The sequence below is a fragment of the Bison bison genome, unplaced genomic scaffold, assembly GCF_000754665.1.
Source record: "Bison bison bison isolate TAMUID 2011002044 unplaced genomic scaffold, Bison_UMD1.0 scf7180017864371, whole genome shotgun sequence".
NCBI lineage: Eukaryota > Metazoa > Chordata > Mammalia > Artiodactyla > Bovidae > Bison > Bison bison.
In genome coordinates, this window is record NW_011494943.1 from 12,738,130 (window position 1) to 12,753,447 (window position 15,318).

General features: G+C 53.5%; 1 protein-coding gene across 1 annotated transcript; it reads right to left on the reverse strand.

Annotated features, from left to right (window-relative positions):
* Window positions 1-8,175: 8,175 nt before the first annotated feature.
* On the reverse strand, window positions 8,176-9,905 carry LOC105000599 (secreted and transmembrane protein 1A-like). The gene is made up of 4 exons (XM_010856545.1): window positions 9,755-9,905; window positions 9,226-9,540; window positions 8,599-8,637; window positions 8,176-8,348 (listed from the first exon to the last, which is right to left on the reverse strand). The coding sequence occupies exons 1-4, from the start codon at window positions 9,840-9,842 to the stop codon at window positions 8,176-8,178; spliced, it is 615 nt and encodes a 204-aa protein (XP_010854847.1). The 5' UTR covers window positions 9,843-9,905.
* Between the last annotated feature and the right edge of the window lie 5,413 nt (window positions 9,906-15,318).

Consider the following 15,318-nt stretch of genomic DNA (forward strand, 5'->3'; position numbering starts at 1 on the left):
GACTCAGGGAAAAGACTCTGATGCGGGGAGAGATTGGGGGCAGGAGGAGAAGAGGACGACAGAGGATGAGACGGCTGGATGGCATCACTGACTCGATGGACATGAGTCTGAGTGAACTCCGGGAGTTGGTGATGGACAGGGAGGCCTGGCATGCTGTGATTCATGGGGTCGCAAAGAATCGGACACGACTGAGCGACTGAACTGAACTGGACTGAACTGAATGATTCCCTTCAGGATGTCTCCTCATGGCATCACGCACCGTGTCCAGCAGCAGGGTCCACGGCGGTGACGAGAGCTGCCCACATACGTCCTGTGGTGTCTCCAGTGCAGGCCCATCTACAGCCTACGGGCAGGACCGTCACGGAGCCCAAGCTGAGTGAGTGTGACTTGTGTTGTGTCAAATGTTAAACCTCCCAGCTCATTCTCCATACAAGTTTGGGTTTTCTCTGACTTCAAAACAAATAAACTGAAATAAATCTAAGAGATGGCTATTAACTGACAAATGTGTTATCATCAAGCGCATCAGCCATTCACTCAGATGACAGACAGTGATGAGCCCGGTCTCCATGAGGGCAGGCCGCCAGTCACTGAGGCTGCATTGCTATGGTTTCCCCAGAATGTTTAACCCTCAGCATTTTCTATTAGCTTCCTGGAATGTGTGTTTTGAAGGAGATGCTGTTTTTACAGCGTGGTGAGAGAAAAAAAGAAAGTCTACCAGAAGCATTCAGGTTTACATCTTTGGTGTTTGGTGTATTTAAGCAAAGGTCTATGGCTAATGGATTCCATATCCGCGGGACCACCTCTGTTTCTCAGGTGGGGCCAGAGTGGGAGGTTTCATCCAGATCAGCATCACTCAGGCCTTTGGGATCAGAGACTTTCCTTAACCCATGCACCCCAGAATCATGAATCCTAAGTCCCCTCGGTGGCCTAGTAGGCAGGGGTGGGGAGCTGGGCCAAAGTCACAGGGCTCAGGCCCTCTCTGTGCCTCACGGGAACCAGGGGAACCCCAGCCTGGCTCACAGGGCAGCATCCGTTCCTGCAGGTGGTGGCAGGGGGACCCACGGAGACCTGAAAGCCAGGGTGGAAGGTGTGCCTCCCTCCACCTGCGCACTGGGGAGGCAGCGGGCGCGAGTCAGTGGGAATCTGAGCAGAGGCGTGCTGCTGCCTTCCCTCCCTGGGAACCTTCCAGCAGGGGAGCCTGTGGCCCCAACTCCAGAGGCACCCCGACTTCCACATGTATCTAGGCAGCAGGGCGGGGAGCACCAACAGGGCCATGCCCAGGGGCACACTGGGCTGCTGGCAGAGGTCACGGCCTGACTCTTGCTGGAAGTGACAAGACTGAGCTTTCTGCCAGTGGTGGGAGCAGGGAGCCATCGATGGCAAACAACTCTCAGTGACAGTGCTGACAGGCGCCCAGTCCCTTCTGCCCCCTCACTTGCCACCCCCCACCCAGCGTGCAGTGACCCTGCCTGCCTGAGGCACCCGTGAGACAAGGGGCGTGACCCCACAGCCACTCTCTTCCTACATGGGGAGATGGGCACACTCAGCATGAACTGGGAGGGCAGGTGGTCTGAAACCAGAACCTTTGCAAGAATAGGTGGCTTTCAGCCATGATGGGGAGATGGACATTTTGCTATATCTGGTTTCAGCTGATAGCTGCCCACATAGACTTTATGAAAGAAAAAAAATTGCTACATTCCAGGGAAAGGAATGGGTTAAACCAGTTGGTCTGTGTGGCCATGGGTTGTGGCTGGGAACCCCAAACACTGGAGGAGGGTTAGCCAGATGCAAAGGCATGTTTGAGGGTCACTCTGTGGCTTTCCTGAACGCTCAGATGGGAAAAATTCCATCTGACAGAGAACTTCCCTCCCACTTACAGGTATTTGTGTCCCTTTCTCCTGATGCTGCAGTGGGCCCCATGTCTCAGTCTCTGGGCCACTCACCATTGTTCCTCTCCAGGCCCAAGGCCTCATTCATTGTTAATGGCTACCGGGGCTGTTGTGGAGAGGTCAGTCCTTCCCAGCCTGGGGTGTTGTAGGGAGGCCAGGACAATGGTGACCACGTGGGCCTCAGTCCGTAGTTTTGGGACCCTGGGTTGAGGGGCTGGAAGCGTGGCAGCTCTCCCAGGGCCGAGGCTCCCACAGTAGCCAGGTTCTCCCCAGGTGTTCTGGGCCCACTGGTGCTGGCATCCCCTCCTTGTTTGGAGGACTGTAGCTTGGAGGCTGAGTCGCCTCCTCTGCCTTCCTCTTGGCCCAGGGTGGATAGAAGAGGATGATAAATCTTCTCTTAAGCAGGACTGAGTCTGGGTCTTTGGATCTTAACATGGTTACATCAGTCAGGCATCTGCAGGGCACAGCCCGGCGTGTTCTTCAGGCTGAGCACCACTGACCCTGAATTGGGTGTGTCCTCCTTGTAGAGCCCAGAGCTGACCCCACAGCAATGTGGTATGAGGCAGGGCTGGAAAGTTCCACTGTGGGGTAGAGGCTTGGGGTGGTCTCAGCTCTGATGGTCGAGAGACTCTCGGGGAAGCTTCAGGGTGTGGGGCTGAGGTGGGTCTTTGACCTGGGATCTGTGCTGCCCTGCAAGGATCTGGGCCCATCACACCTGCTGTATAGGAATAACCATCCACTCTCGGTGTCTAGAAGTTGTGTGTAGGGGGTTTGAGCTGGAACACAGGGTGGACACCGTCTCCTGGAAACATCCTATCCAGTGGGCCGAGGCGGTTTTACTATGTGGTTCTGACAATCAGGCCTCAGAGGCTCCCAAGGCCTGGGGCATCGCGTATGGTGTAAAACTTGGTGAAGATGTGTAAGCGCAGTGATCCGGACCCCTGTCTCCCTCCAGTCTGCTTGCGTGTCAGGCGGCCTCAGTCTGCCCAGGGCATCTCTGAGGCCTGGCTCAGAGGAAATTGACCTGACGAAACATTTAGTTGATTTATAGGTCTATTGATGGGTGTGCCAGTGTCTCTAAGATCAATGAGGGTCTTGCTATCTATCTGGGAGAGGAATGGTGAGCTGAGGTTGAAAACGTATGTGCTTAGTCACTTCAGTCGTGTCTGACTCTTTGTGACCCCATGGACCGTAGCCCACCAGGTTCCTCTGTCCATGGGATTCTCCAGGCAAGAATACTGGAGTGGATTGCCATGCTCTCCTTCAGGGGATTTTCCTGACCCAGGGATCGAACTCACATCTCCTACGGCTCCTGCGTTGCAGGAGGGTTCTTTACTGCTGAGGCACCGGGGAAGCCGGAGGGTGAATGGTACTCCCCCAAATTCATCCACCCGGACCTGTGAATGGAACCTTATTTGGAGTCAGGGTCTTTGCAGATGTAGTCAAGATGAAACCATCCTGTCTGGCCTTAATCCCGATATGACTGATGTGCTTACAAGGAGAGACGATTTTGGATACTGGGAGAAGGCCATGCGATGACGGGGCAGTGTGGAGACGTGGCCACAAGCCCAGGAAGCACGCATCGCCGGCACCACCAGGAGCTGGAAGAAGCCTGGGGCAGGTTCTCCCTCGGAGCCTCCAGGAAGCACTGACCCTACCCTGGTTTTGAACTTCTGGCCTCCAGAATTGTGAAAAAATTAATTGCTGTTGTTTTAAACCACTGCATTTGCAATTCATTCTGGCCTCCAGGTACAGATTTCTTCCCTACCCGCCCCCTGCTCTGGGCGGGCTCTCTGGCTTCATGACAGGAAGCTGTGAGATGTGTGGTTCAAGGGGTGGACAAAAGGGACCCGTGTCCTTCGGTGCCTGGCAGCGTCAGCTGAGCTGTATAAGATGTGAGATTGTTGGCAGAGGCCGTGGTACTCGTCCATGCTGGTCAACACACATTTCACTTCCGGGACTGCTCTCCATGATGCAGTCAGACACAGTTATACCGGCACCAACCCCACCCCCACCCCCACCCCCTGCCGCCCATCTTTCTTTCTGTGTGAGACTTTTCAAAACTAGAATTTTCTGAAATTCCTGTGTTTGTAGGGAGCCAAGGCACTTGTTTCACACCCCAGCAGGCCAAGCACATCCTGGTCCATCATAAACGTCTTGTTCCAGCCAGGCTTGTGCTTTCATAAGAATGATATTTCTCTGTGCTCTTTTATGGTCATCTGAAGAGACCACGAAAGAGGAGACAGTGAAATTATGCAGTCAAAAAAAAAAAAAGAATGGTCTGCGGTGTCAGTTAATTTTAAAATATTGTTACTTCCTGGATATTTTGGATGCTTTATAAAATGTGTGATTTCTTTTCTCGTTCCAAATAAGCATTTGCTTCTGTCCCAGGACTTGTACTGGTGATTTTGTGTTAATTTCCTTAGAGAGCCCCTCTTGGTGTGGATGAGCTCCAGGTTGGAGTGAGCCTTCCTGCCACACTCTAGGGCGAGCCTGGGGAGGAGCTGGGGGCCGGCCACATGGCCTTCAGGTCGAGTCCCCGTCAGAGACCCCTCCAGATCATCCAGGGTAACTCACAAATTGTCCCTGCCCCCCTCAGAAGCTCAAGGCTGATTTTCTCACAGGAGTGTCTAGTTAGGATAACACTGGTAGCCCCGTGAACCTGCCCCTCTGCCCCACTTGGACACCAGGGAAAGGAGAAAGGAGGGCAAGAATGGGCAGGGGCAGGACCAGGAGAAAGACAAGGGGGTCCCCAGGTGGGGATGGGGGTCAGCTTCCAGATGTCCCGGTCTTCCGGTTTACTTTCTGCTGGGACCTGATTTATGTCCAGAAACTTGAAGTATCAAGTCAGTCACCACTGCAGCCTGGGGGCTGGGTGTGGTCATAGGAAAAGGCCCGGGGCATGTGCCCAGGTTGTGGCTGCCCGAGTGGCTCACGATTCTCTTTCCTGTGGGTGCAAGGGCTGGAGACCACCCAGCTGGGCTACCATCCAGTATGTTGGTGCACCAGGGTCCTGGTGAGCAGCCCTCAGGGCAGAGGGACACCCATGCCTGGACCCTGACCCCGAGGGCTCAGAGGTGCTTGAAGAGGAGACAGACTCTGGGCAACCAGGAAGAGGAAGATGTTTCTCTGTTCTGGCAGCCTTGGGCTAGAGGGCCAAGCTTCCAGTGTTGGCCCAAATCCACATGTGGGTGTGCCGGGTGTGTGCGTGTCGTTCACGCGTGGACCAAGTGTGGCCAGACAGCCCTAAGAGATTTCCTCCCTGGAGACCCTGTCGTCTGACTGGATTCTCCTGTGCTGATAGTTCAGGGTCCTGGGTGGGGTTTGGGGTGGGGGCAGATTAGGTTTTCTGGGTGACTGCCCCTGGCAGGGGCTGTCCACCTACCTACAGACACTTCTTGCGTGAGGGGGTATCTATTTCAGGGGCAGAATCTTGCCAAAGGCCCAGAGGATCCTAGCAAAACTGTTGGCAGGAATCAAAAAACTCATCAGGCTTGTCAAACACACCCCATTCCAACCTCGTCCTGCCTTTGTTCATCACCAGCACTCCCTGGGCACCCGCGTGTGCCAGCGCCAGTGCCAACGGCAGAGGGTGAGACGAATGAGAGGCCCGGGGACTGGAGACGACTCCAGGGAAGCACAAGCAGACCTGCGGCAGGACACACAGCACCTGCTGCGAGAGGGGTGCCGAACCTCAGGGGCCACAGGAGTAAAGGACTGAGGAGGTGAGAGAGAGTCAGGTGGCATATCTGGGAACAGGGTTCCAAGCAGAGGCATCAGCACACGCATGGTCCCCAGGGCCAGAGAATGCCTGGGGTTTCTGAGTGCCTGCAAGAGGGCCAGTGTGGCTGAGGATGAGCAAGGAGGGCCTGGGGGGAAGTGTCTCTAGGGCACTGCAAGGACTCAGAGCTAAACTTCCTTTAGAGAAATCCTTGAACGTACAGATAAGCAACAAGTTGAAAATTAAAATTAGTCAAAGACCCAGACACAGTATTTCTTTCTAGGTTTCCTGCCTTGGGTGTGCAGGGGCTGAATGACTTAATGTGAGCCCATCCCACCATAATAGCAATATTAAAATGACCTTTGAATGACTTTCAAAGCATCAACACCTTTGGTCTCTTTTAGGCAAAATGGAACAGATTTCCACGGCCCCCAAAGCATGGCAGTCCCGCGTGCTGTGCCCACTGTGTCTGAGGGGCCTGGCCCAGGGGGTGGAACAAACCCAGCATTTCTGGCACGAACCTTTCCTTAACCTGGAAGATGCAAATACGGTCAGTTCTAGACCTGGAGTCTGGGTGCCAGCGAAGCTGTTCTGGGATCGTTACACTCCTGTGAGGACACAGTCGCCAGGCACCGTGCATTGATCCAATCTGAGATTCTTCATGGTGAGTGAGGACTCCCAGATATCTGGCCTTCTGCATGTATTTGGACTACTTTTTTTTTTTTCAGTATTTATTTTTTGGCTGTGTCGGGTCTCATGGGCTCTCTAGTTGTGGCATGTAGACTTAGCTGCCACACAGCACTTGGGATCTTAATTCCCTCACCAGGGATCGAACCCGTGTCCCCTGCATTGCAAGGCGAATTCTTAACCACTCGACCACCAGAGAAGCCCTCGTTGGGCTTTTCAGCTTGTAAGACTCACAGAGCTTCTTTCAGATTTTTATTTTCTTCACTTAAGGATGTATTTCTCAGCTCATTCGATGATTCACTACTAGGTTTAGTGTAGTCATCTTGAGGATTAGCAACGTAGACGTTTTGCAAAGCACGGAAGGTAGCACTCCTAGAAAAACCTTTTTTCACATTATATGTACCTTTTACGAACATATTCAATGAACCACCAACCAGCTCTATCTTTAAAGGAACTTGTTTACAATGAAAAGAAAAGGCCACAGCGAGAAACAGGAAAAGGATGAAATAAGAGGGCTCACCAGTAAAGGCAAACATGCAGTAGAAGTAGGACACCATCCACGCACACAAACAGGAGGTCAAAACCAGGAATCAGCAGAGGAGGAGAGGACGCACGCAGGACGTTCGAAATGCACTGGAAAGAAGAGATCAGCAACTTAAGACACTCATGCACGTATATGTAGACTGCTGTATCGAAATCTCATGGTCACCACAAACCGGAAGTCTATTATCATAGGTATACACACACAAAAGAGAAAGCAGTTCAAGTGCATCACGAAAGTCATCAAATCATAAGGGAACAAAAGAGGAAAGGAAGAAAAAAAGACGTCCCAGCCCACCTCCAAAAAAACAACAAAGAATACACTCAGCGGGGTTGCACAGCTTTGCTTGTAGACACATCTGGCATATATGGTTGGGGATGCTGTTTGGGAACAGGAAGGGGCAGCACGTGGGGCAGGTGGCAGAGTGGGGAGCCCCAGGGCTGGGGAAGACCAGGGAGGTTGGACAGAGATTCCACCAGCAGCCACCTGTCCGGCTTCCCGTCCAGAGGGGCTGCTCTACCCTTTGGGGTTGGTGGAGGAGGCTTCATGCATCATCCCAGGCCACTGATATCCTCATTTTGGTTCCTCAAGTGCTTCCTAGAAGGTCCCTCAAACTGGTTCTTATTCATGTTCTAAAGACAAGAGAGTGTCCATGATCAGCTGAGGACCCCAGATTGGGGCATCTCCCAGGTGACCGAAGCGTGGCACTCCTGCCCTGGGGAGGAGCCCAGGCCTGGGTGGGGTGGAGGAGGGGAGGGTCCCGTTAGGTCAAGTGCTATGGAACGTGAGATTTTTGCTCTTTGGGCCCCAGAACGTGCTAAGGAGCCCTCCCTGGCACGTCCATCAGGAAGACGCCAGGAAGTGGCCAAGCTTCCTAGTCCTCAGCTGCTCTTCCCCGCACGTCCCCTCTGCAGAGTCCAGTGTGCACGGTGCACTCAGCTCCCCACTCCAGGCTCAGAGCCTTCTTACTTGGGGAAGTGGGGAGTATGGGGGGGATGAGAGCCTCGCACAGACAGCTTTGCCTACAAGTGCGTCCTGTGGGAACATCCCCCACCCACACATCTAGGTCTCCTGGAAGAAGCAGGAAGCCCCCATGCCATCCCCTAGGGGGTCCTAGGGGTGGTGTGGACTCCGTGGCCTGTCTGCGTTGGGGCATCTGCGTTCTGGGACTAGGACTGCATTTGCTGCCTGGGGTCCTCTTGGGCAGGGGTTCTGGCTCTCTGGGACCTCAAATGCTCCCCACTGTCTCACTAGTCTCAGTGGGTACGAGACCATGGGGTAGAGTGTCTATGCCTGGTCCGAGATGACCCCAACCTTCCCCAGCCAACAGACCAGGCTCAGCGGCCATTAACTTCTGGAGCTTGAAGTTCAGGGAGACACACCTTCGGCACCACGCCAGTGTGCAGATCAGCAGGCTGAGGACACCCAGGGCAAGGATGGGGAAGATTACCAGCATCTTGCTCAGTGTGCTCAGGATTAAGATCGGAACAGGGTGTGCTCATCTGCAGACCTGAGATAAATGGGAAGGGCCAGGCCCTCCCTCCTTTGTTCACCTGTGCAGGAGCCCCCACCACCTTGGGGGCACCCTCGAGGGGGACATCACCTGTGGTTGGGAAGCCCATGGGTGGGAGAATGGCAGGGGGGATGGGTGCATGGGATGGGCAGGGCTCCAGGCACAGAGGGTGAGGGTGTCTGCGGAGGGAAGACCCGAGGGGGCTTTCTGGGGCTCCCCTCCTGTAGCCCAGGATGAAGATAGGAACACCTGCCCGTAGAAGCTTTGAGGAGCAGGTATTGCGGCCCTGCCAAAGAGACACAGGGCTGGTTTGCGGGGGCCTTCCCAGGGCCTATCCTGACACAGCCCCTCCACCCCAGGTGTCAGATGAGCCCTGGATACAGGAGATCATGAAGGCCTCACTGGGTTCCCCACCCAGGGCCCGCTAGGCTGAGGGATGCCTTCTCAGCTTCTCCCCCTGTTCCTTGTCGGGGGCAAAGCTGGATCCCTGCTTCCTGTCCCCAGCGCTCAGGGTGACTCTGACTGCGTATGCACAGGTGAAGAGGGGAAGGAAGCAACGGTTACTTGGGGAGTTTGCAGCAAAGCAAGGGGTGGGGGGCGGGATAGGCGGTGTTTAGGAAGGGAGGTGCCAGCTCCCTGAGCACAGGAGGACAGTGAGCAGGCACACATGCCGGGGCTGCCCTGAGAAGCTCAGAGAGGGCACAGCCACGGCGTGGGTGGGGCAGGGTGGAAGTCCTCTTCAGGCCTTATGTCCTGTGGTTCTGGGCACCTCAGGTGGGCAGGAATCACTCCTCCCTAGTTGCTCCGCACTCCTGCCCGCCAAAAAGAGAAGCTCTTGGGGGTCAATCCCCTCCCCCCACTCGGCCCTGCTCACCTATGACGGTCAGTGTGGTGGTTCTGACATTTCTCTGGCGCCCCATCAGAGTCCACTTGTACTGTCCTGCCTGGGTGTCCTGGGCTTCTTCAGTTACTAGGTACGCCTCGCCCTCCCAAACCCAGAGCTCCCATCCATCCTGGCAGACATTTCCTGGGGGCTTTGCACTGCAGATGAGCTTCCAGGGTGCCTTGGGGTCCGCTCTCAGGGAGATGTTGATGTGGGAGAAGGCATTGGAGATGCTGCAGCTCATCATGGCTGGCTTGCCCCTTGACACAGAAACCACACCCTTGGTGCACTTGGGGTTGTCCGAGACTGTGTGGGGGGAAAGTCACAAGTGTGGGTCATGGCTGGACCTCAGGCCATCCAGTGACTGCCCTTCCTGGGGTCACTGGCACTACCTGGAGCTTGGGCCCCTCCTGGCCTGATCTAGGTCTCTCCTCCCACACCCATCTTGCCCCTGCTGCATTCCTCGCCCCGTCCCGCTGCCGCCCCCGTGGGCAGGCAGAGTTGGGACCATGCCACTTACTTCCACTCTGAGCACTCATGAAGGCTGCCAACAACAAGAGGACCCAGAACATCCTGGGAGCGAGGAGAGTGGATGCTGACGTCAGCATGGCCAGCAGGATGTGGATGAGTTTTAAGGGGTCCCTCGTCCTCCTTACTGGTTTTTGGGACACTCCCTGGAGGAAGGAAAGCTGATGAGTCAGAGTTCCCTTAGGCTCCTTGGGAAGCCAGTGAGAGCGGCTGCACACTGGCCAGGATGGGCGAGGGTCCCCAAGCTCCTCCCTGACCCAACTGTGTCATGACCCTTCTCGACACCTTTATAATGTCTGCAGTGGGACCACTGTTAGACAGATGAGAAAGACAGATGAGACAGGAAACAAGTCCCTGGGACACAAGTCCATTTATATTGCTGGGGTTATCTTGAATTTTATATAAAACATGCAAAACTCCCTGAGCATGTGTCCTGTAGAGACGGGTCGTGACACACAGAATCTCGTGTGGCCGCTTGAACCTGACACCAGCCTAAGACCACCTTGGATGCTCCTTGCCCCTCTTCAGCTCTTGCATTCTGAGGATTGGCATTTGGGGACATTTGGTCCACTCTCCAGATTTGCTTTTATCAACAAAAAGAGTCTTCCTGTGGAACTCATGAGCTACCGTCCGGAAAGCTGAACTTTCACTTCCTCTGAAACAAATGCTCATCTCAGGCTTTGGCATCCAGTAAAACTGACATCTGGGCTTTGTAGGCGGCACAGTGGTAAAGAATCTGCCTGCCGATGCAGGAGACACAAAAGATGAGGGTTCAATCCTGGGTCAGGGAGATCCTTTGGAGTAGGAAATGACACCAACTCCAGTAGCCTTTCCTGGGGAATTCCATGGACAGACTCAGACCTGACTGAGCGACTAACACTTTCACTTTTCATAATGACAGGTAGCTACCATTAGGTACTACACAGAGGATGAGATGGTTAGATAGTATCACCAACTCAATGGACATGAGTTTGAACAAACTCAGGATATAGTGGAGGACAGAGGAGCCTGGCAGGTTACAATCCATGGAGTTACAAAGAATGGGATGTGACTTAGCGACTGAACAACAACAAAAAGTAGCTTCACTGCCCGAAAAATCCTCTGTGTTCCATCCATTCATCCATCCTTCCCACCAACTCCTGTCAACCATTGATCTTTTGACTGTGTCCAGAGTTTTGCCTTTTCCAGAATGCCATGAACTTGGTACCCTTTGGTTTTGAATTCAGTGACTCTGATTTCTTTTTTTCACTTTGCGTGGTACTGGGCAGAAGGGCCAGGAGCAAAGGAAAGTGTGGATGTAATCGCTTCCAGGAGCTGAGGGCCATTGGTGACCAGCCCCAGTCCTGACTCCAGGAGACTCTGCGTCAAACAAGGAGAATGACATGGCGAGGGACAGTCTCAGCCCCCAGACCCCTGTGACTGGTGCTCCTGTCTCTGGCTTCCCTTGATTTTCTAAACTTGCTTCTATTCCTAATTTACCGTCAGAAGGACAGTCTTCTTTTCTCACATAAGTACATTTGTAGTTGAGGAAGAAAGATGTCACCTGAGGGACACGTGTTCTGTGTACACACATGTATGTGATTTTACATACGTGGAATCAGGTTAGACAGCCCACTACTGTCTCTCTCTTCTCGGCCTCTGTACTGTATGTACAAGGGTGAATGCTGCTCTTTAGTCACTAAGCCATGTCTGACTCTTTGCAACCCCATGTTCTGGAGCCCACTAGGCTCTGCTGTCCATGGGAATTCCCTTGCGAGAATATTGGAGTGGGTTACCATTTCCTTCTCTAGGGGATCTTCCTGACTTAAGGATCAAACTTGCCTCTCCTGCATTGGCAGGCACTTTCTTTACCACTGATCCATCAGGGAAGGGTGAAAGGTGGCCCCAAAACACATGTCCACCCAGAATCTGTGAAGGTGACCTTACTTGGAAATAGAGCCTTTGCTGCTGCTGCTGCTAAGTCGCTTCAGTCGTGTCTGACTCTGTGCGACTCCATAGATGGCAGCCCACCGGGCTCCCCCGTCCCTGGGATTCTTCAGGCAAGAACACTGGAGTGGGTTGCCATTTCCTGCTCCAATGTATGAAAGTGAAAAGTGAAAGTGAAGTCACTCAGTCGTGTGCGACTCTTCGCGACCCCATGGATTGCAGCCTACCAGGCTCCTCCGTCCATGGGATTTTCCAGGCAAGAGTAAAGGAGTGGGTTGCCACTGCCTTCTCCCAGAACCTTTGCAGTCATAAATAAAGAGGAGGTCGTATTAGGGCAGCGTGGACCCAATCTAATGTGACTGGCTTCCTTGTAAGAAGAGAGAAATTTGTAAGAAAGAGACACAGGGAGAGGCCAGGAGCTGACAGAGGCACAGACTGGAGGGACGTGGCCACAAGCCAAGGGACGCCAGAGCTGCCAGAAGCTGGAAGAGACAAGGAAGGATGTTTCCCTGCAGCTGTGCTGACAGCTTGATTTTGGACTTCCGGCCTCCAAACTGGAGGAGGGCAAACTTTGCTTCTTTTGATCCCTTGTTTGTGGTGCTTGGTCACGGCTGCCCCAGGACACTCACACTGGCCCCTCTCTCTTTCCCCAGACCCCAGCTTTCCCATCACTGGAATAATCAGGCACAAACCCCAGACACTGGAGGGAGTGTTCTGGGGTCACGTTCTGTCCATTTCTCTGTGTCTGGTTCTCACTTTGTAGTGTGCTGCTGGTGAGGTCTGCCTCCCCCGATCCTGAAAGCTTGACTTCAGTGGCTGCAAGGATTCCCTTTGTCTTAGCTTGTGAGCTGCCCTGTCCCCTGGGCTTCTAGCTCCGCCTCTTCCTGGTGACACCTGGTGCTGTGGAGGGCTGACCAGCTCACCCTGTTTCTGGCCCTTCAGATTTCCACATTGTCACTGCCTTTGCAAACCCTTTGCTCCTCTTCCTGGGAGTGTCTGTCTTCTCCTTACAGCTTTATAAGACTTTAACCCCTTAAAGAAACAAACTGCCTTCCAGGAGAGGTACGTTTCCATTGTCATTTCTCCCCAGATCGTCTTTGGAATAAGGACTCCACGTGTTTACGTCGTCCTGTCTGTCTTTTCCTTCAAAGCTTCAGGGTTTTGTTTTAAATTAGTTTTTGTTTGTTTGTGTAGAGAATCCTTTTTAAAAGGCTTCCCAGATGGTGGAATATCCATCACCGTCAAATTTTGTCTATTTTTATGCTCAAATCTTGAATATTCCTCAAGGTCTGTTTGCAAGTGGCATGTCACAGGTCTAATGTTGCTCCTTTCCAGGAGGACAAGTGGTGCCTGAGGCACTGAAGAGTGAAGCACCCTGTCGCCCTGGCCAAGGCACCCCCACCACGTGCGGCCATTCAGGCCCTGCCAGCCGCAGGGTACAGGCCACTATGCTGTCCATCATGCGTTTTCACCCCGGGAAGGCTGGTTCTCTCTATGGCTGTTTATCTTTCCTTGGACATTTGTTTCTCACAAGAACATTAACACAGTTTTAATCAATGACTTTTTTTTTTTTTAATTTTAACAAGAGTTTGGTGATTAAGTGAAGAGAGACAGCTGCCCTGATCCTGCCCCAACCTGCTCAGCATAATACAAAAGAGGCTGAGATTTCACAGGTGGACACAACCCAGTAGCTGCCTTTCAGCAATTGCCAGGATGGGGCATAGAGAGCTCATCACTATTACTTGCTGCTGAGCACCCCATGTGATGGAATGTTCTTGAAAGAGGTGTTGCAACTTCCTGTGCTGGGGCTTTTCCTGGAACCTCGGATCTGTTCAATTCTTTTCCTGAGTATTTTTTACAAAATAACTTTTCTTAAATTGGAAGGTTCTCATACACAGAATGGTGCCCAGCGACCCATAAGGCATCCTTGCTGGTGGTCGACAGTGAATCCTGGCCTCCTAGCCAGAGCCCTCGGGGCTGCCTGAAGGGAGACCCTCGCCCAGGGATGTCCTCCCCTGAGGCTGCCTGAGCAGGCAGGAGATTGATCTTGTGTGCTCATCTCTGGCCACTGACTCATCCTGGAGGAAGCCTTGGGCAGGACCCCCAGCCTTTCCAGTCTCCTTAAGATCTCCCCTCGGATCCCAGCCACTCTGCTGCTTCCACTGACCTCAGAACAGCCTTTGCCCCCCTGTTCCCCATTGAACGTGGGCCTGTGTGTCCTATCGATGGGGAGGCAGGCCAAGTCTCCCCAGGCTGAAAATACATTCCCAGGCCCCATGCCCACTGGCCCCAAGGCTGGAGCAGGCAGGTGTCCTCAGGGTCACATGGAGGGCTAACCCCCCAGGGACCCAAAGGAAGAATGCCACCTAAGCCTGTGCTCTGAGACCAGTGATCCCTCACGTGTGAGAGGGGGAGCCTCCTGCTGGTGACCTGGCATCATCACCAAATGCCCAGTGCGACCAGGAGACTTAGTGGGAAGGGCAGCTGTGGTATCTCTGGGAGGGAGACAGCCAGGGGTCTACAGTATCCAGAGGGAAACTCACTCCTCAAAACCTTTCCTCTTCACGTTTTCCTGACCATTGTCCAGCTTTCATCCTTCCCATAAATTTAGGAGTCATGTTTCAAGTTCCTAGTACACTTTCTGGGATGCTGAGTGAAAGTGAAAATCACTCAGTCCTGTTTGACTGTTTGTGACCCCATGGACTGTAGTCCGCCAAGGTCCTCTGTCCATGGGATTTTCCAGGTAAGAATACTGGAGTAGGTTGCCTTTCCCTTCTCCAGGGGATTTTCCCAACCCAGAGATCAAACCTGAGTCTCCCGCCTTGGAGGCAGATTCTCTGAGCCACCAGGACATTGATTGAAAGTAAATGAATGAGTGGGTTCATTCACAGTCCTGAACCACGCAGGGTCTCACTCCATGTGGAGCCAGGACAAGCTAGGCTGGCAAAGCCACCCCCTCTTCAGAAGCTTCCAGGATCCTACTCCCACTCCCTGGGAGAGCACCCTGTCACTACACAGCACACACAGACACATAGACACAGACACACAGACACACACAGACACACACACACACACAGAAACACACACACACAGACACACCGACAGACACACACACCGACACACACACACACAGACACACACACAAACACACACACACACAGACACACACACAGACACACACACAGATGCACACACAAACACACACACAGATGCACACACAGACACCCAGACACACACACAGACACACACACACACACACACACACACAGTGCTGGGGGGAGGGCCCCTAGGGCCCTCACATGCTCTGCCTACAATAGGTGCTCAGTCCCTAGACCTGCTCAGAATTCCCTGCAGGGCCGATGCCACAGGAAGGGTGCGGTCAGTCCCCTCCAGTGAGCTCTGGGCAGGGGCCCGGCAGAGCTGAATGAGTCAAAGGTCAACCTTGGTCTGCACCTGGACCAGGTGACATGGAGAGGGGTGACCTCGGCAAAACGGTGTTTTTGTAACACACGCTGACCTGTCCGACTGGACTCTGGGAGGGAGCGTGTGTGTGACAAGTAAAAGGAAAGCAAAAGGGACGAAGCAGGCTGAAGTCCAGAGGTCGGGTGAGAGGGCGGATGGTGTCTTCCA

Bases quoted from the DNA above. Each gene is read 5' to 3' on its own strand.
- LOC105000599 (XM_010856545.1), bottom strand. From the start codon at position 9,842: ATGCTGACGTCAGCATCCACTCTCCTCGCTCCCAGGATGTTCTGGGTC. The intron at 9,541-9,754 runs GTAAGTGGCATG...CCCCCCACACAG, and splicing joins CATGAGTGCTCAGAGTGGAA to TCTCGGACAACCCCAAGTGC. The intron at 8,638-9,225 runs GTGAGCAGGGCC...TCTCTTTGGCAG, and splicing joins CACCACACTGACCGTCATAG to GGCCGCAATACCTGCTCCTC.